Consider the following 17,643-nt stretch of genomic DNA (forward strand, 5'->3'; position numbering starts at 1 on the left):
GAATTGTTAGGTTCTTAAGTTGTGTTTTTTAGTTTGCTTCCTCTCTGCCCCTTGTCTTTGATTGTTTTTTCATGTTGAAAATATTGGTTTGATTGTTTTTTCATATTGAAAATTAGAGTTTGATTTTTCATCTTAGTGTTTATAAGGTTTCCCTTACTAATTCACAATTAACCCCAAGAATCAATGTAATTATGGGAATAACCTAAATGAATTACTAAGTTTGTAAAATTTGCATAAATGAGATTCTAAGTTTTTTAAACTTATAATGTTATAAAATCATTTCATAAACTAAAATCATAGTAAAACTTATATACAGAAGCATGGATATCATATAAGGTATGACAATATCAAATTGAGGTCAAAATAGCAAAAAACTAGTTCTGGCACAATTATGTAGCAGCATAAAATTTTATGTTGCAACATAAACAGCAAAATTCATGATAGCAGCATAAAGCTGTCATAGCGGACTTCCTGCCTGAACTTCTGACATGCACTAAATTTCCGTCCGATGTCAAATTGAGATAATCTAGGTATTCACAGAAAGTTCATTCAGTGAATTAGCTAATGGCACTGGTCTCATTTACAAATTCTATCATGTCAAAAAATTGCACACTCGAAACCAAAACTACTACTTTCTCACATATCTCAACTTCCAAAGTGTATAAAACCCAACCCAAGTACCATTAACCCACATAACTACCTAAACCATACTCAAGGAACTTAAGATGACCTATGTAACACACTACAATATACATATATACCACAGATCATATTTTCACTTCTCAACTCCAAATTCATCAAAAGCAAAGATGGAGGTCATCATTATTCAAATTATCCAACTGCATATTTACAACCCTCAAAATAGCCTTAAACATACTTGCATAGCATTTTGACCTTAAAGAAGCATGTTTAACTCATACAAACTGAGCATAGGCATCAAAACACTAACTAACAATCACATATGAATGCAATGGTGCAAGTAATCAATATAATTATCCTAGTTGGCAATATCATGATAATTACATATTAATCAAAAGTATTTAAAGCATTACAGTAGAAAATTTAATTCCTAAACCTCATATGCCTTTTTCTTGTCCCGATTAGAGCTAGCCCTATAAAATGTTAAATAGGAGATGAGTACAATCACTCAGTAATCAAGGTTTACTTAATCTATACAATTGCATATTAATTAAAAATAGATGCAATTGGCAATAAACACACGTGTAAAGCATATATAATAATGTCTAGCCTCGGCCATAATAATAATAATCATATGACTCGGCGTCAAACACATGATCACATATATATCAATAATGCATAACCTGAGTTGCAATAATACCAACCATGCGCCCCTAAACCACGTCAAACCACAATACTAACAACCAAGTAGCTGGGACTAAATGCATGATCATATGCCAACCTGATACCTTCTTGATTACCTTTGACATGAAACCGATGGCTATTCGATGGCTATGTCCTTCATGGACTAACCTAGTCTTCCACTTGTGAGGAGCTACAGGGCCAGGGTCAATACACTCACTTGTATAATCCAGGTTTTCCTTAATACAAACAATCATAAGGTGTCATACCTCTAATATATCCTCTTCATGAACTAGTGGAGATTAGTTAAATTCAAGTCTTTCATAGAATAAGTGAGACAGTCCCGAATCAATCATGGGACATAGGCTACCTTTTGATTCCAATGGTTGGTGCTAAAGCAAGTTCCCGATTCTAACAGTCACTACCAATACTATGTGGATTTACCAATATACTTATTTCCTTAGGCGAACTCTTGCTAATGATCATGTATGCATGTATACCACATATTCATGTATCTCAATCATCAATCACGTAACATGGATTCACATATCCATATTCACATAATCCACTCCACATATCATTTACCACATAACAAACAGTACCTGCTCGCATAATCTCAATCATCATCATTATTCATATGTAAGTGAACATAACACTTCAACAATATCATATTCTCAAATATGTCAATTTTGCATCAAGAGTTTAAAATAGTAAACATGTTTCAAATCATTCATTTCAATAAGAATCTATTAATATTCAATTATATAAACTAGGTTTCTCTCTGTTATCTCAAACTTCTGAGAGGTCAAAGGTTATCCCTCAATCATAGCTTGCTTTTCGAGCTTCATTCAAGCTCATTGGTGTTTCGTGAGATTAATCTACAATTACATTAACACCTATCACTAATAATCATTAAAATCACTACTTCCAACATCTAATTTTATACTTTAATAAATAAATTTCTCAACTACAAGATCAACCTCACATCCAATGAGTTCTTTAACTTTCATTAACTTATTTAGCTCTCAACAACTTAAATAATCACTAATATATCATCCAACAACCTAAAATCATCATTAATGTCACAAATTACTAAGTTCCAACTCTCAAATTTCAACACTTTAATAACACAAAGCTCTCAACTATTGGGTTTAATCACCATATTAAATTTATTAACTTCCATTAGCTCTAACTAATACTAACAAAATATTTAATTAACATCAATGACAACCACTTACTTTAAGCACCACTATTTATGGCACTTTAAGGCATAATTTCATTCATAATTGAGAGCCTACTCTTATATATGTACAAAACCACTATTTATATAATTCAAACAACTCCTATTAGTCCCATTTAAACTAATGGATTCAGACCCATATTCCTAAGTTCAAAAATCATCATCTCCCAACCTTAAATGTCACTTCCAAAACGTGTAGAGAGAAGAAGAAGAAATAAGGAAGATATACATAGGTGAAATCAAAGCTCTAATCACCTCTAAAATGCCCAAAAATTAATGCTTTAGTAGAGAAACAACTGTCTTCGTTGCCTTACCTTTATTTCTAGCCTTTTCTCCCCATTTTAGACCCTTTTTCTTATTTTTAAAAAAATGACTTTGTAATTTATGTTGCAGTATAATGCACTAAGCCAAAATCCATTTTCTTTTCTCTTTGATTTGAGCTTGGGTGACCCAATTCATTTTCAAACCTAATCTAAAAGTTAAAACCAAATCAAATAGCCATCTCTAACTATTTTCAAATCCATTTATATTTAAATTTATAAATTTATCTTTCATTAGCTTAATTAATCAATAGAATAATTTTTGGGATGTTATTGTGTTCGGGTTATTTTGCATTTTTAGTGTTGTGGATGAAGAAGAAAAAGCTGATGAGAACGAAGCATAGCTATTTTTAGTTTTTTAATTTTTAAAAATGCCACATGGCAAGTGAAATCAAACAAAACGGTTAACTCTGATAGTAAGGTAACATTACACTATTTTAGAGAGTTCCAAGGTAACATTGCTCCTAAAAAAAGTTAAGGAAACTAGACGCTCTTGAAGGAAAGATTCAGGATAAATTTGCACCTTTACTACTTTTTAATTTTTAACAAAATGCCACATAGCAGCCATGTGGCAAGTTCGGTTAGACAAAACGGTCAATAGATTGACAACTCTAATGACAGGATAATATTGCATTGTTTTGGAAAGTTCTAGGATAACATTGCTCTCGAGAAAAGTTCAAGATATTAGGTGCCCTTGAAGGAAAAGTTTCAAGATAAATTTACACCTTTACCCTTAAACTTTTAGGATATTTCAAATGGTTACCATGAAAACCTAACATTTGAATAAATGGTGATTATTGGGCTTTGAATGCAACATTTATTTGAATATAGTGGTCAACTATCCTAAAAAATAATTAACACTAAGGTTGAAGCATTCCTAATCCATATGTAAGGTATCTTCAACTAAATGCAATACGTCTTTAGCCATATGCTACCAGTTTTCACATGTGCAGATAAGAAGTATTGAGTTTTTCATGATAACCATAAAGTATATTCAAATAAATGGCAATCCTTAGGCTTTGAATGACTACATTTATTTGAATATATTAGTCACACATCCTGAAAAATCATTGAAACTGAGATTGAAGCATTTCTAACCCATTTGCAAGATATCTTCAATCAAATGCAATAAGTTTTTAGCCATATGCAATTAGTTTTCACATGTGCACACAAGGAGTGTTGAGTTTTTCATAATAACCACAGAGTGTATTCAAATAAATGGTGATCCCTGGGCTCAGATTATATGCATTTCTAGAAGATGATTGCATATGCAAATAGGTTATTGCATCAGAGGGATATATGTTGCATATGCGTGGTCAAGTGCATATTCTTTGAAGATGATTGCATTCTCTTAAAGTTGTTTGTATGTACATGAAAACCAGCTATATATGATTGATGATGTTAGCATCTGTGATGAAATTGACCCGAAGGAAGATGTTTTGCATCTACAGACTGAATGTTTACATATAAAAAAGACTTTTGCATATGAGGGAGCCCCCTACATGAAAAGGGAGACCTTATGCATTTGTATGGTTTGGTTGCTCCCTCGTGGAAGATGTTTGCATTTCCTTAAGAATGCTTGCATATACATGAAGACCACCTGCATATGCTTAATGGTTTTTACACCCGTACATCCCATATATGACATTTATTTTTAGAATATCATAATTAGATATTCGAATAAAGAGAGGATCTTAAGTTTCACATTTAGATATTAGAACATCCATTTGCATTTTCAAAATGTTTATAGGTGTTTTCATGAAAAATAAGTAAATTTTCAACATATCCATTTACGATTTTAAAATTTCCATAGGTTTTTTCATAAAAAATGAGCAAATTTTTAGAATATTCATAGGCATTTTCATAATATCCCTTATTATTTTCATGAAAAAAAACTCAAGGTCCTTCTTTTATTTGAATGTATAATCTTGATATTTTGAAAAAATAGTGTAACATTTGAGATGCAATGTTTCTTATGGGTGTAATTAATATCAAGGATATACAACTGATCTTCCCTGATATGCAATCATCTTTAACGAAATGCAATCATCTTCTGATGAATAAGAATGCTTCCCTACATATGTAAAAGTCTTCCATATATGCAATAGGCTTCCTTCATGTGTAAAAGTCTTCCATATATGCAAGTAATCGATCTTCATATGCAACAATCTTCCTTGAATGTCGATTTTGTTATGAGTGCAATTGACATTAAGGATATGCAAACTGGCCTTCCCTAATATGTAGCCATCTTTGATAAAATGCTATCATCTTTTGATAAACAAGAATGCTTTCATGCATATGCAAATGGTCTTCCATATATGCCCTTATGTACAAAAGTCTTTTATATATGCAAGTAATCATTCTTTATATACAATGATCTTCCTTGAATGTCCATTTTGTTATGAGTGCCATTGATATTAAGGATATGCAACTGGTTTTCCCTAATATACATCAATCTTCAATAAAATGCAACCATCTTCTAACGAATGAGAATGCTTCTATGTATATGCAAGTGGTCTTCCATATATACCCCTCATGTGCAAAAATCTTTTATATATGCAAGTAATCATTTGTCATATGCTACTATCTTCCTCAAATGTCCATTTTGATACTGGTGCAAATGACATCAATGATATGCAACCGGTATTCCTTTATATGCAACCATCTTCAATGGAATGACAATCATCTTTTGAAAAAATAATTATTATGAAAATTTACTCATTTTTCATGAAAAAACCCATGGATATTATTAAAATTCATATGGATATTCTTAAAATGTAGGTGGTTATTTTGAAAATGTACTCATTTTTCATGAAAACACTTATGGATATTTTGAAAGCGCAAATGAATATTTTGAAAATGCATATAGGTTACAAATGTTTCAAAGCCTTAATGTCATCAATTTTTCATGATAAACAACATGTATATTCAAATAAATTAAGCATACAAAGCCTAAGGACACCCATTTATTTAAATATACTCTATTATTATCATGAAAATCTCAACACTTCGTGTCTACACATGTGAAAACTGATTGTATATGACTAAAAACTTATTATATTTGACGACAAATACCTTGCATATGGATTAACAATGCTTCAAAGTCTCTGTTTCATCAATTTTTCATGATAACCCACCTGTATATTCAAATAAATGTTCAAAATGTAGAATGCTAAAACTTTTTACATTAGTTTTTCATGATAATCGCTTACGATATTTGAATATATATGGGTGTCGAATGATGAACCATAGAACCAAAGCTGTAAAAATTTAATGCTGTAACCGATGTCACCTGAGTATCGTTGTCACCCTAATTACTCCTAAAGTTGTTGAGAAGTTAACAAGCTGTCGGTGGTGCCAATTCTTCATCTTTGTTTGTTCGTTCTTTCCATTGCCTACAAAATTCCTCTAGTTGAACGTTCCTTTTATTTTCAAATTTAATTTTTCAAGCGCATTTTGGTCTTTTAACTCACTATAATATTGCCACAAAAGGACCTTGTTTTCCAAAACTCTTGAACTCCTTTTTAGCAATTAATTTGCCCGTGAAGTCTTTATGGGCAATTTTTTCCAAAATCAATGGAAATGGGACAAACAAACAACAATATTTTCACTCTACCCTACTCCCCCACTCACCTCATATGCTATAAATTATAAATAATTCCATAATGATCGAGGTTCATGATCGCTGCATATATAGTAGTTCTATCTACGTCTTTATTGTTCCTTCTTTTTGTATATTAAACATACCATTGAGCTTTACTTGACTTTTAAACTATAGATATTGCTTTTCTATTATTACTATATTTCTTGCTATTCAATTACTTCAATAAAAATTTTATTTTCAGATATTGTTTACAATGCATTTTACAAACACAAAAATATCTAAATTGTGTCAATAGATCAATCCTCATAAGAACCAAATTTAGATTCAGTGATTGTATTTAGTACAGTGCCTGTATTATTTAAACTGTTGAAATTCAGATAAATGATTTTACATTCATACTCCACTTGAGATTAATCAATAAATGAGTTTATTTGAATTATTTATATGGATTTCAATAGCTTAAGTGTTACATACATTCAATGCTTACAGTCATCGAATTCAATCTTATAAAAACTAGTCACCATATGACTTCATAAACATCTCTCAATGAATTAGAACGTGATAACATGAATATGAATTTCATTTCAACTTAAAGAGAGTTTGCCGGTGATATGCTACTTTGTTTTGAAATGTTGGATAAACTTCTATTTGTAAGTAAAATTACAAATTTCAAGAAGTATTTATCATATTATTTTTTTAAATTATCTCTCATATAGTTAGTGTTTGTTTTTACTATACAAATTTATTTCATTAATTATAGGAATAATTCAGTCCAATTTTTAAATTTTTAGGCATGATTAACATAATCAATTTTATTAAACTGTATGAATGTACTATTATTTTTATATATAGAAACGGGAAGAGTACACAATAATAAACAGCTGTCTCCCAACACGTAACTGACCTGCGATGCCTTTTTTTTTTTTTTTTAATTCTTTTTTGAGGAAATGCACATGAAACCAAATAAGTCGCTCCAAATAAGACACACAGTTACATAGCCAAATTAGAAATTAGAAGCCACCCGAAAAGTTTACAATCAAAGAATCAGCTTTAAGCAAAATGATGACATGGAGGATTAAGTTTGGTGGTTGTGCCTGTTTTTGAAAAAAATGCATGGAGCTCCATCAATCAATGGTCAAATTGAGACCAACAAATAATTAGTGGACGCCACTGCTCCGCCAAATAGCACTAACATTTGGGAGGATCAGTCTCAGTGCTCAACTCATCGCAGTGATGAGATTCAGGCACGTTTATACTTAAAATTTATAATTATAATTATATTTTAATTCAAATAAAAATCATAAAAAATTTAATAAAACTATTTTATTACCTATTTGGACAATACATATTTAGAATTTTTAAAAATTGTATTCTAAACAATCTATATATGATATTAGTTTTTTTATAGTTTTTATAATTTTTTAAGAAAAAGGTTGTGAGTTGAAAATTTTAAATTTAGACCATTTAAAATACATATGAATAGTCCATTTATAAAAATTATAAAGCTTTTAATGTTAAATTACGCAATCTGCATCAAATTTGCGTTATTCAAGTTGGAAATAAATTGATTTATTAAAATATTTATTTTAATAAAAATAAATATAAAAATATGAGTACCCTGGTTGATGAGCACGGTGCTACAAAAACTCGTTGCAACATTTTAGTGTGATCTTAGTGGTGACCAAATTAATTCTCCTCTTATTTTATTTATAAATCACTTTTAATATATTTTATTGAAATAAAAAAATTTTAAAATTTATTAATTTTTGTCTTAAAATTTAATAAGTTATCAACTTTGTCTCATTAGATATACATATTTTAATAATTTATTTTCTCTCTCCAACATTCAATAAAGGATGAAGGAAAAAATTTTTGCTGAAAAATTTAATAAGATGACCTATTTTTCTCTCTCTACTTTATAAGTAAGATTATAAGGAGTAGCTTCTTTCAAGTGCCAAACCTTTATCAATTTCAATTCAATATTATAAAACTATTTAATATCTTTAGAATTACATTAGTTCTCTTCCCACAAGTTCACTGGAATGCCCTCCTTTTTCATATTTTTTCTTAATTAAACAAAAGTTCTCTTTTTCAAATTTCCTGCTATATTTTGTAAATCATCTTAAAAATCTGAACGAAAAAATCTTTTAAAAATCGCCTTATAAAAAGTAAGGAAGGGAACAAGTCATGCTACTCACAATATGCTAGACTAGTTAGTAATAGTAAAATATAGTAATTTATTACAGATAATCATGAAAAAATATTAGACATAAATCACTCTTCACTGCGCTGGCATATATGAGAACATTAGGTTCCATAATAGATTCCAGCCGCCCTCTTCATTGAAGAAATTAACTAACATTAATAGTTTTACCAAACCCATTTTGCAAAAAGAATGCGTCTCCTTTCATCTTTACCAGCCCCATACCCAACCACTATTAATATTAATTTTATATTACATGCGTCTTTTAATTTGTTTATTTCAAAGGGTGTGATTGCGAACTGTGGATGAACTGCTTTATTCTCACACCCAAGCCATGATCCCGCCTTTTTTACTCGGTCTACGCACGATAAATAATTTAAAAACAAATAATAATAAACTAGTGTTTTTTTCCCAACAACTATATGCTTAAGTCTCAACGTACAACTTATTCTTCGTGTCCGCATTTGGTGCTCATTGTGGTGATGAACATCGCGTGCTCATCAAGCTCAGAAATAGTTTTAACCCTTTATTTCAACTTGATCCCTATCATTTATTTAAATTAATTTTTTAAATATTTTTAATATTATATTTATTAAAATAAAAAATATAAAAAATTTTAATATTAAATTTTGACTATTTAAAGGACATCTAAATGGTTAATTTATAAAATTTATAAATTATTTAATGTTAAATTAAATCATTTAAATTATACCTGAACTGCACAGAGTCTATCTGTATAGTTAAATTATAAAATTATAATTTTTTAATATTAAATTAGACTGCTAGATTAAATCTGTACTAACCACATTGGTAATAAACAAATATATTAAAATTTTTTATATTAATAAATATAATATTAAAAACATTTAAAAAATTAATTTAAATAAATGGTAGGGATTAAATAAGGCTGAAATAAAAAGTTAAGATTCCTCCTGATCTGATGATCATGCTGTACTCATCACAAATGATGAGCATTCCCTTGTTCTTCTATTAATAATATATATATATATATATATATATAATCAATCTTTCCATTGAACTGATCCTTTACTGTCATTATCGCTTGTAAATTGTAATGCAAGAATAAGATCTGTTTTTTTTTTTTTTTTGGTTGGCAAAAAGGAGATATCATTTTAACACGCAGATCGCTTGTCAGCACAAAATGCTACCAAATCCACAGTATATTTAATCAGCAGCGCTTGTGAGTGGGGAACAACCACACCAATTCAGTGAATCCGCCTTTTGCCAAATAGAAAAGGAAATCTAAAGAAAGAGGGAAAATATATGAAAAATAATCAATTATCAATATGATATAATCATTGATATTTAATTTAATAATACATACTTCTTTCATTAAAAAATATAAATTATTTTTTAAAGAGTTAGGTATTTAAAAATATAAGGTATTTTTAATCGTTCGAGTGTAATCATTATCTTTTTTAAAAAATATTTCTATTAATAATTGCTTTATATTTATTATAAGGTATTTAATAAGAATAAATATAAAAATATATGATTAGTTAAAAAGTAGATAATTATTTTATTGAGAGTAAAATTTAATTAAAAATATTTTATATTTTTAAATGAAAGGAATATAATAAAATTTAATAGAGTCACATTATTTAAGATTTATAAAGGACGCATTTCACTACAAATCATTTTTGTAACATGTGAGTGTATCTGGTTTTTAACTGTCAAAAATTGATTAATAATATTTAGATAATACTTCATTCGTTTTAAATTATAAGACACTTTTAAATAAAATCTTACATATCAATAAATCTCATTAAATACATTTAACAATCTTATTTTTTTAAAATAAAAATATAAATTTTTAAAAATATTCATAATTTATATATTAAAAAGAGAAGGGACAAAAATTAATTACAGAAAAAAAGAACAATATTAAAATTAATGTATTTAATAAAATATTAATTTATTTAAATTATTTTATATTTTGAGATTAATTTTTTTTAAAGTACCACGGAGGGAGTAATATTTTTTGGAAGATATTTAAACGCTAATAATTGATTTTCAAATGAATGAAAAGGAAGTGTTTGGAGAAGATTTTTTAAAGCGGCTTCAAATCTAAAATTGGTTTTACCAGGATATCCAAACCGGCGTTGAAAACGGAAATTACGAGATCGATATATAAGGTCATTAACATGAAAAATGCCTCCAAGTTTTACTACTGTGTTATTAGATTAGATTATTTTTGACTCTTCATTTCTCTCCCAAGGCTACCCGGGCAGCTTTTTCGGCATTCGTTCGAGAATAAGAAGGGGCAAAGCGAACCCTAGAAGCTGGTGGTGTCCTGCTTCTGCTTCAGCTTGGAGTAATCGCAGATCAGAGAAGCTTCAGCCATGGAAGCACCGAGCTTGACTTCCTTTTGGGGCTTTTTCCTTGTTTCACTAACCCTAACTACAGCTCAGCTCGTTTCTGCTAATTCCGAAGGAGACGCACTTTACACCCTCAGGCGGAGCTTATCGGATCCCGATAACGTGCTCCAGAGCTGGGATCCCACCCTTGTTAACCCTTGCACTTGGTTCCATGTCACCTGCAACCAGGATAACCGTGTCACCCGAGTGTATTGCCTCATCCTTTCCTCCTCCTTTTTTTGGCTGTGTTTTCTTGCGTTTGTTGGTTGTTAACGTTGTTTTGCGGTGATAGCTTCACCCTCTTCATTTTCATTCTCGTTTCCAAGGGAAAGGATTAGCAATTAGCTTGTTTTGTTTAATGGGGTCAATCTGACAGGCTACCTTACTTGGATCAGAGGATCTTCCGTTTGCAATATGTGTATTAGTTGCTTGCTTTTAGTGATTTTACTGTCTCCTTCTTTGCAAGTTGAAACTGTGTGGCAATTCTTCTCTAAGATGTGTAAGCTCAACTGCCCAAGCGTGTTGGCGCAGTTCTATTCTCGCTCCGCTTCGTCAATGATAGTTGACTTCAAAATCACGTTACCATGGACCGGCTCAAGGAGGAGGCTCCATGAAGAGGGAGGAGAGTACATCATATGTATTATTGCTATGCTATATTTATGCTCTGCATAGCTTCTATTTTCTGTATCTTTCGATTTTGTAGGGGTTGAATGAAGGTATGGTTGGGCTGAATTTCATTACCCGCTTTAACAGATAGATGTTTGTGGCCAATTTGCGAATATCCTTAATTTAGATTATTACTTCCGATAACGGAGGGATTGTCTGGCTGTGTGTGATTAAAGTCCGAAGAGTCCTCTAGTTTGTCATGCTTATTGACTTGCTGTGGGTAGTTCTCTGTGATGCCCCTATTAAGCGTCAGGTTCTGCCTATTAAACGGTCTTTATATGTTCTCACTTTCCAACAATATCTCATAAGTTATGGACTTAATCTATATCCAGATATGTTTATGGCTTAATCTAGAGTGTACCTGAGGAAGATTAATTTTGCTATCAGCTCACCACTTGGTGTTGAAAGAGCAACTCAAATTATTGAATCGATTGATTGCAGTCTGGCTTTTATTTCTTTTGGAGTTTATGCTAACATGCTTATGATGCTTTCTGCAGGGATCTCGGTAACTCGAACCTATCTGGACATTTGGTACCTGAACTTGGGAAACTAGAGCATCTACAGTATCTGTATGTTCTCTGATGATTCTGATTCATGGTTGATCATTGTGTATTGAAAGATTCCCAATATTTGAAATTCCCAAATACATGTTCTTGTTGTGTATTGCAGTGTTTTATTATATAATTACCATCGAAGCTTTATTGATGCCAAGCTATATGCTTATTGTTGCTGCAGTGAGCTGTACAAAAACAACATTCAAGGAATTATTCCTCAAGAGCTTGGAAGCCTCAAGAGTCTCATTAGCTTGGACTTGTATAACAACAACATATCAGGGACAATTCCTCCTTCATTGGGGAAGTTGAAGAGTCTCGTCTTTTTGTAAGTCTGCTTAAATCTATTAGGACTCTCCTTGAGCACAATTGGTTGGGTTGTGCTACAGCTCTTGTATGCTTTTGTCCCTGCCTTTCAGTTGAATCTGTTGATGTCAAGTGGGACAGATTCTAGAAACTTTCAACTGCAACTTATTGTGGACATTCAGATTCTTTAGTTGTATAGTTTTTGGGGAAAATTACATGTAGGTCTCATAGAATTACAAATTGTAAATGGCCATTGCCCTATTGTTAATGCTTTTAGTCAAATTGTAAATGTACAGGATTTGAGACTTAGGAGTATTTTGTGAATTTCATGAGATTAGTTGGTAATAAATTTCCTTATGTGGGACCTAGATGTAATTTTCCCTAGTTTCTAGAATGGTTGATGTAATCTTTGGTTTAAGATTTGATGTTTAGGGATTGATCTTATGGGGATATAATTGAGCATTAAATGGCTGAATTTTTGCCACTTTTGAATAACTAAGGAAATGACATCTTCAGCTCCTTGATCTCTCTAAATATAAGTCATTGTATGGAAGGGTTCAAAGTGGAGGGATTGATCTCAGAAAGAATGAAAGGTGGTAAAAGTTATATTAACTTTGCTTAGTTAACAAAGGAGGATATATGGGCAATAAAAAAGAAGACTATTTGACTTCAATTCACTGAAGTTGATCTCTGGTGGCACCAGCAGCAATGGGTACTCTAAATTAATGAATTATCCTTCCAAGTCTAATATATGCTTACAAACATCGAAGGTCTTTGATATTTTATTACACCGAGATTCATCAAGTCCCGAGATTTATTCATTTGATCCAAACTTGATGGCTCAAAAATTCCTAATAAGAAGTTTCAACATGAACATATAGTAGATAATGACTTGAGAAGTTGCAAACAACCATTGATACTGTACTAAATTATTTGGCAGTGACACAATGATCTAATACCTGCTAGCTACTCTTCTTTGGATCCAGTAAAACTCCTTAACTTGTGCATCAAAAATGATTGTGTCATACAAAATTCAGCATGTTGCATTTCTCATATCATCATCTTCTTTGCAGACGACTTAATGACAACAGATTGACTGGTCCAATCCCCAGGGAACTTGTTGCTATTTCAAGCCTTAAAGTAGTGTAAGTTTTTTTTTTTTTTTTAAAAATACAATTCTTGGAGGTTTTACGGTCCATTGTGCTTTCAAACAAAAACAATTATACCATTCTCCTTTTCTCTTCAGGGACGTCTCCAACAATGATTTGTGTGGAACAATTCCTACAACTGGACCGTTTGAGCATATTCCATTATCAAAGTAGGTTCCCAATATATCTTATTTTTAATTTTAATTTATATTTTCAACTTTGAAAGCTAGGATTTTATTCTTCTTCTTTCTCTCACTATCTTTCTCTCTCTAAGGATTAAACATTTAAGATCTGCCTGTGTCTTCCATTCGAGTGCTGTTTGTGCCCTTGTGTTGCTTCTTGATTAATATGTTGCTTGCATCTTCACATGCTTCCTATGTGGACCATAACAGCCATAGACGTGATTTTGCCTTTCGTAGTCTATCTTGTATATCATCTCTGCAAATTTTTGCTTAAAGTTATTTCCCCCCCGTCACAACTTGATTCAACTAAACATTCTGTGTGCCCATACCCACTCATTCTTGGTTTGCAAATGACTAGAATGGAATGTCATTGAATGTAGGAAGTATAACTGTTGCCAGCCACTGTAAAACTGCCATGACTATAGTAATAGACTTGTTATCCCATTTTGCTTCTGCTCATGTTTGTCGGCTATGCTGCCCCATTGCTCTTTTTGTGATTTGTGTATTTCCAATTATTATTGTAAAACCTAGAGATGAGAAGTGTATCAGACTGGCTCACATGCTGTCAAGTACGGAAAAATTGAGATTATGTTGAGTTCCTGACCCCTTGAACCCACCTCTTGCACTGCTCATTGAGGATAAAAATTCTGCTTGAATTAATTGGTATCTCTTTTGTGCCTGAAAGTCTGTATCCTTGGGAGAGCAATTATCTATGTTCAGAAATTCTGATGTTTTCCTTCACCTTCCCTTCAACATCCAGTCCTTTGATTTGGAAAGAGCGCAAAAATCTTCTGCTATGAGTTTTTCTTTGTCACTGATTGGGATTCTGGATACATCCAGTCCATTGATCTGGAAAGGCACAAAAATGTTGCCTTCTCCTAAGTTTGTTTCTCTACTGTCTGTTTTCCTGCCATTTTTTCCCCGTGAGATAACCTTGTTTTGCTTCAATCTGTAGCTTTGCAAATAACCCTCGCTTGGAAGGTCCGGAGTTGCTGGGACTTGCTAGTTATGACACAAACTGCTCGTGAATAAAATGATGCCAGAAGATCTTAATCTGCATCCAATTATATAGTATGTATTCAAAAATCTAAAGGTATTACCTCTTAGAGTAATGGGGATGGGCAGTGGTATATGTAATCGCTAGTGTCTGTAAATTTTACAAACTTATATGGGCATTGTAACTATTGCGGTGATCTTCTAATGATGTCGGAAGACAGATTTGTATTGGTATAACCCCAGAAAATGAATCCTCCTGCACTTGTCAGTGATCTTTATGAGTCTCCAATGGCAATGTATCTCTAATATTTTAAGTGCCTGCGGGAAGCTTTCACATTGTACTATAATCTGATGTTGGACATACTTTTTTTCCTTTTTTGGGTAACCCCGGTGTGGTTGAGCCCATTATATTAAATACTAAACAAAGTCAGGGGATTGAAAATCCCGTAGTCTTTCAGAACAAGGTCCCTCAGAAACTGGGGAACAACGTCAAAAAGAGAAGAGGAAGAAATCCATTCTTTTGCTAGCAAATCAGCAACTATGTTTTGTTCCCTTGGAACAAATTTCACAAGCATACTCCAGACATGTAGGATGTTTTGGATCTCTAAAAAGACTAAGGGTTTAATTGGCTGTTGTTTTTATTTTTTGTTTTTAAAAGTTGTTTTATAAAACAATTTTGAAAACTGTTTTTGAAAACAAATACAAAAAATACTTGTTTGGTGGTAATAATCTAAAAACAATTTAGAATTAAAAAAAAAAACTTGGCAAAAAATAAATTCTAAAAACTAAAATATAATAAAATTTGTTTGATTTTGATAGAAATGGTCAAATGGATATGAAGATGGCTATCGATTTTAAAGATATGTTTAATATGTAAAAGAAATTGAGATATTATTTTTATTTAATATTTATATTTATAATTAAAAAAGAAAAAAATAATAAAAAAATTTATTTAAATTATATAAATGATAGATTGATATCATGAAATGATATAATTCTCTTGAAGTTTCAAGTGACATTGTTATCATTAGAAAATTATAAGAAATGATACTTTTGCCTTTTATTTATATTAAAAAAATTTATAATTTGTCATTCACAAATTTTTATTCATATATTAATAATTTTTGTTTCTAAATTTTCAATAATTGAATAACTATTTGTAAGTCTTGATTCATGTCCTGATATATATTAGGTGTTAAAAATTTATAACTTTACATTCATAACTTTTATTTTTATATTAATAACTTTTATTTTTAAATTCGTAATAATTCAATAATTATTCGCAATTTTGCATTTGTAGGTTTTCATATGCATCAGGTGTTAAAAATTTATAACTTTTCATTTATAATTTTTGTTTATATATTAACAATTTTTATTTTTAAATTTACAACAATTCAAAAATCATTCGTAGCTTAAAAATTTTTTGATTTATTTGAGAGCAATTTAATCATTTTTTTTAAATTTTTTAATGACAAAAAAATTTCATGGGACTCTAAAAAAATTATGCTATTTTGTGAGACCAATCTATCATTCATGTAATTTAAATAAATTTTTATGTCATTTTTTTAAAAAAAAATAAAATGCTATCATCCAAAGACAAAAAATGCCCTAATCTAGATATTATCATCGTCGACCACTATCAACGTAGCCACCATCAGAAAAAACGAACAAAACTAGATCCAAGTCAAGCACAACAAAATCAAATAAAAAGATATAAAACAGTATCTCCAAGGAATAAAATATTTGTGGAAGAAGGGGAAAATCAATAACTCCTATGAACCATTAGTGTTTGGGTTGTGATTTCTCCGTCTTCAGTCTATGAAAGAAATTTGGCCCAAAATAAAAAAAGATCTGTGAGAGAAATCCTTTCTGCCTTGTGGAGTAACCCAACCTGAACCCAGCAAAATATTATGGCACGAGCTTCAATTTTTGCCATTGATAGCTTCAGTCAGATGCAATAAGAGGAAGAGGAAGAAATTGTGAAGAAGACGAGGCAGAAGGTAGGAGAGATTGTGAATTGCTGGATTCCGTCTCCGATCCAAGTTGGAACCGACTCGATGGCAGCGCTTCGTACAAGAATGGAAGTGGAATGCTCTCTTTTGCTTCTCCGGCACGCCACACAAGTCATTTAAGAACAATTTCCAAGGTCTAAGATCAGTCAATGCAGGGACTTGTCTGGGTCGTGCACCGTCGTGGACCGTGCAGGAAGTAGGTGCTCTAACGGAACGCCGGCGATTCTGGAAACGTTTCGACTACATCCTTGCAGAGAAAGATGAAAGGGTAAAAAAAAAAAAAAAAGAAATGTGATGAAGACAAGTGAAGATCAAAAGCGATGGATGAGAAATAACCACAAAAAACTAGTAACAGACTTGTCGAAAAGAGGGAGCACCGTGCAAGGTGACGCCGGTGAGAAGGGTGGCGACGGCTCCGGGCTGCAATGAAGACCAGAGGCAGAGAAGAAAGGTGAGGCAAAAGCAAAGGGGCGGGAGCTGGCTTCCTCCTTCGAGGAAAGCCCACCTTTAGAACATACAGATTTAATATTTTTTTATTTTTATTTTTTTAAAAATATTATATAAATTTTAAGAAATTTATTTATTTGTCTGTGTTTAGATTCAACATCAATAATCTATATTTAACATCAAATATTTTATAAATTAATTTTTTAAATATATTTAATATAAAATTTTTTAATAAATTTGTTTACCTATCTGTACAATTCAAATTTAATA

General features: G+C 31.2%; 1 protein-coding gene and 1 long non-coding RNA gene across 2 annotated transcripts; one reads left to right on the plus strand and one right to left on the minus strand.

Moving 5' to 3' along the window:
- Positions 1–10,875: 10,875 nt before the first annotated feature.
- Positions 10,876–15,228, plus strand: LOC129303119 (leucine-rich repeat protein 1). Its single transcript, XM_054942187.1, has 6 exons — positions 10,876–11,274; positions 12,229–12,300; positions 12,467–12,610; positions 13,662–13,733; positions 13,835–13,906; positions 14,874–15,228. Exons 1-6 carry the CDS (start codon positions 11,051–11,053, stop codon positions 14,944–14,946), a joined length of 657 nt encoding a protein of 218 aa, XP_054798162.1. The 5' UTR covers positions 10,876–11,050; the 3' UTR covers positions 14,947–15,228.
- Positions 15,229–16,588: 1,360 nt separating this feature from the next.
- Positions 16,589–17,478, minus strand: LOC129304197 (uncharacterized). Its single transcript, XR_008591626.1, has 2 exons — positions 17,284–17,478; positions 16,589–17,173 (listed from the first exon to the last, which is right to left on the minus strand). It is a non-coding gene; the product is annotated as an uncharacterized LOC129304197 (long non-coding RNA).
- Positions 17,479–17,643: the final 165 nt, after the last annotated feature.

This window comes from Prosopis cineraria, unplaced genomic scaffold (assembly GCF_029017545.1).
Source record: "Prosopis cineraria cultivar Desert tree isolate PC_DT_omini unplaced genomic scaffold, ASM2901754v1 PC2, whole genome shotgun sequence".
Classification (NCBI taxonomy): Eukaryota; Viridiplantae; Streptophyta; class Magnoliopsida; order Fabales; family Fabaceae; genus Prosopis; species Prosopis cineraria.

Coding starts and splice junctions, on each gene's coding strand:
- LOC129303119 (XM_054942187.1), top strand. CDS start 11,051: ATGGAAGCACCGAGCTTGACTTCCTTTTGGGGCTTTTTCCTTGTTTCA. Junction 12,301..12,466: donor CTAGAGCATCTACAGTATCT/GTATGTTCTCTG, acceptor TTGTTGCTGCAG/TGAGCTGTACAAAAACAACA. Junction 13,734..13,834: donor ATTTCAAGCCTTAAAGTAGT/GTAAGTTTTTTT, acceptor TTTTCTCTTCAG/GGACGTCTCCAACAATGATT.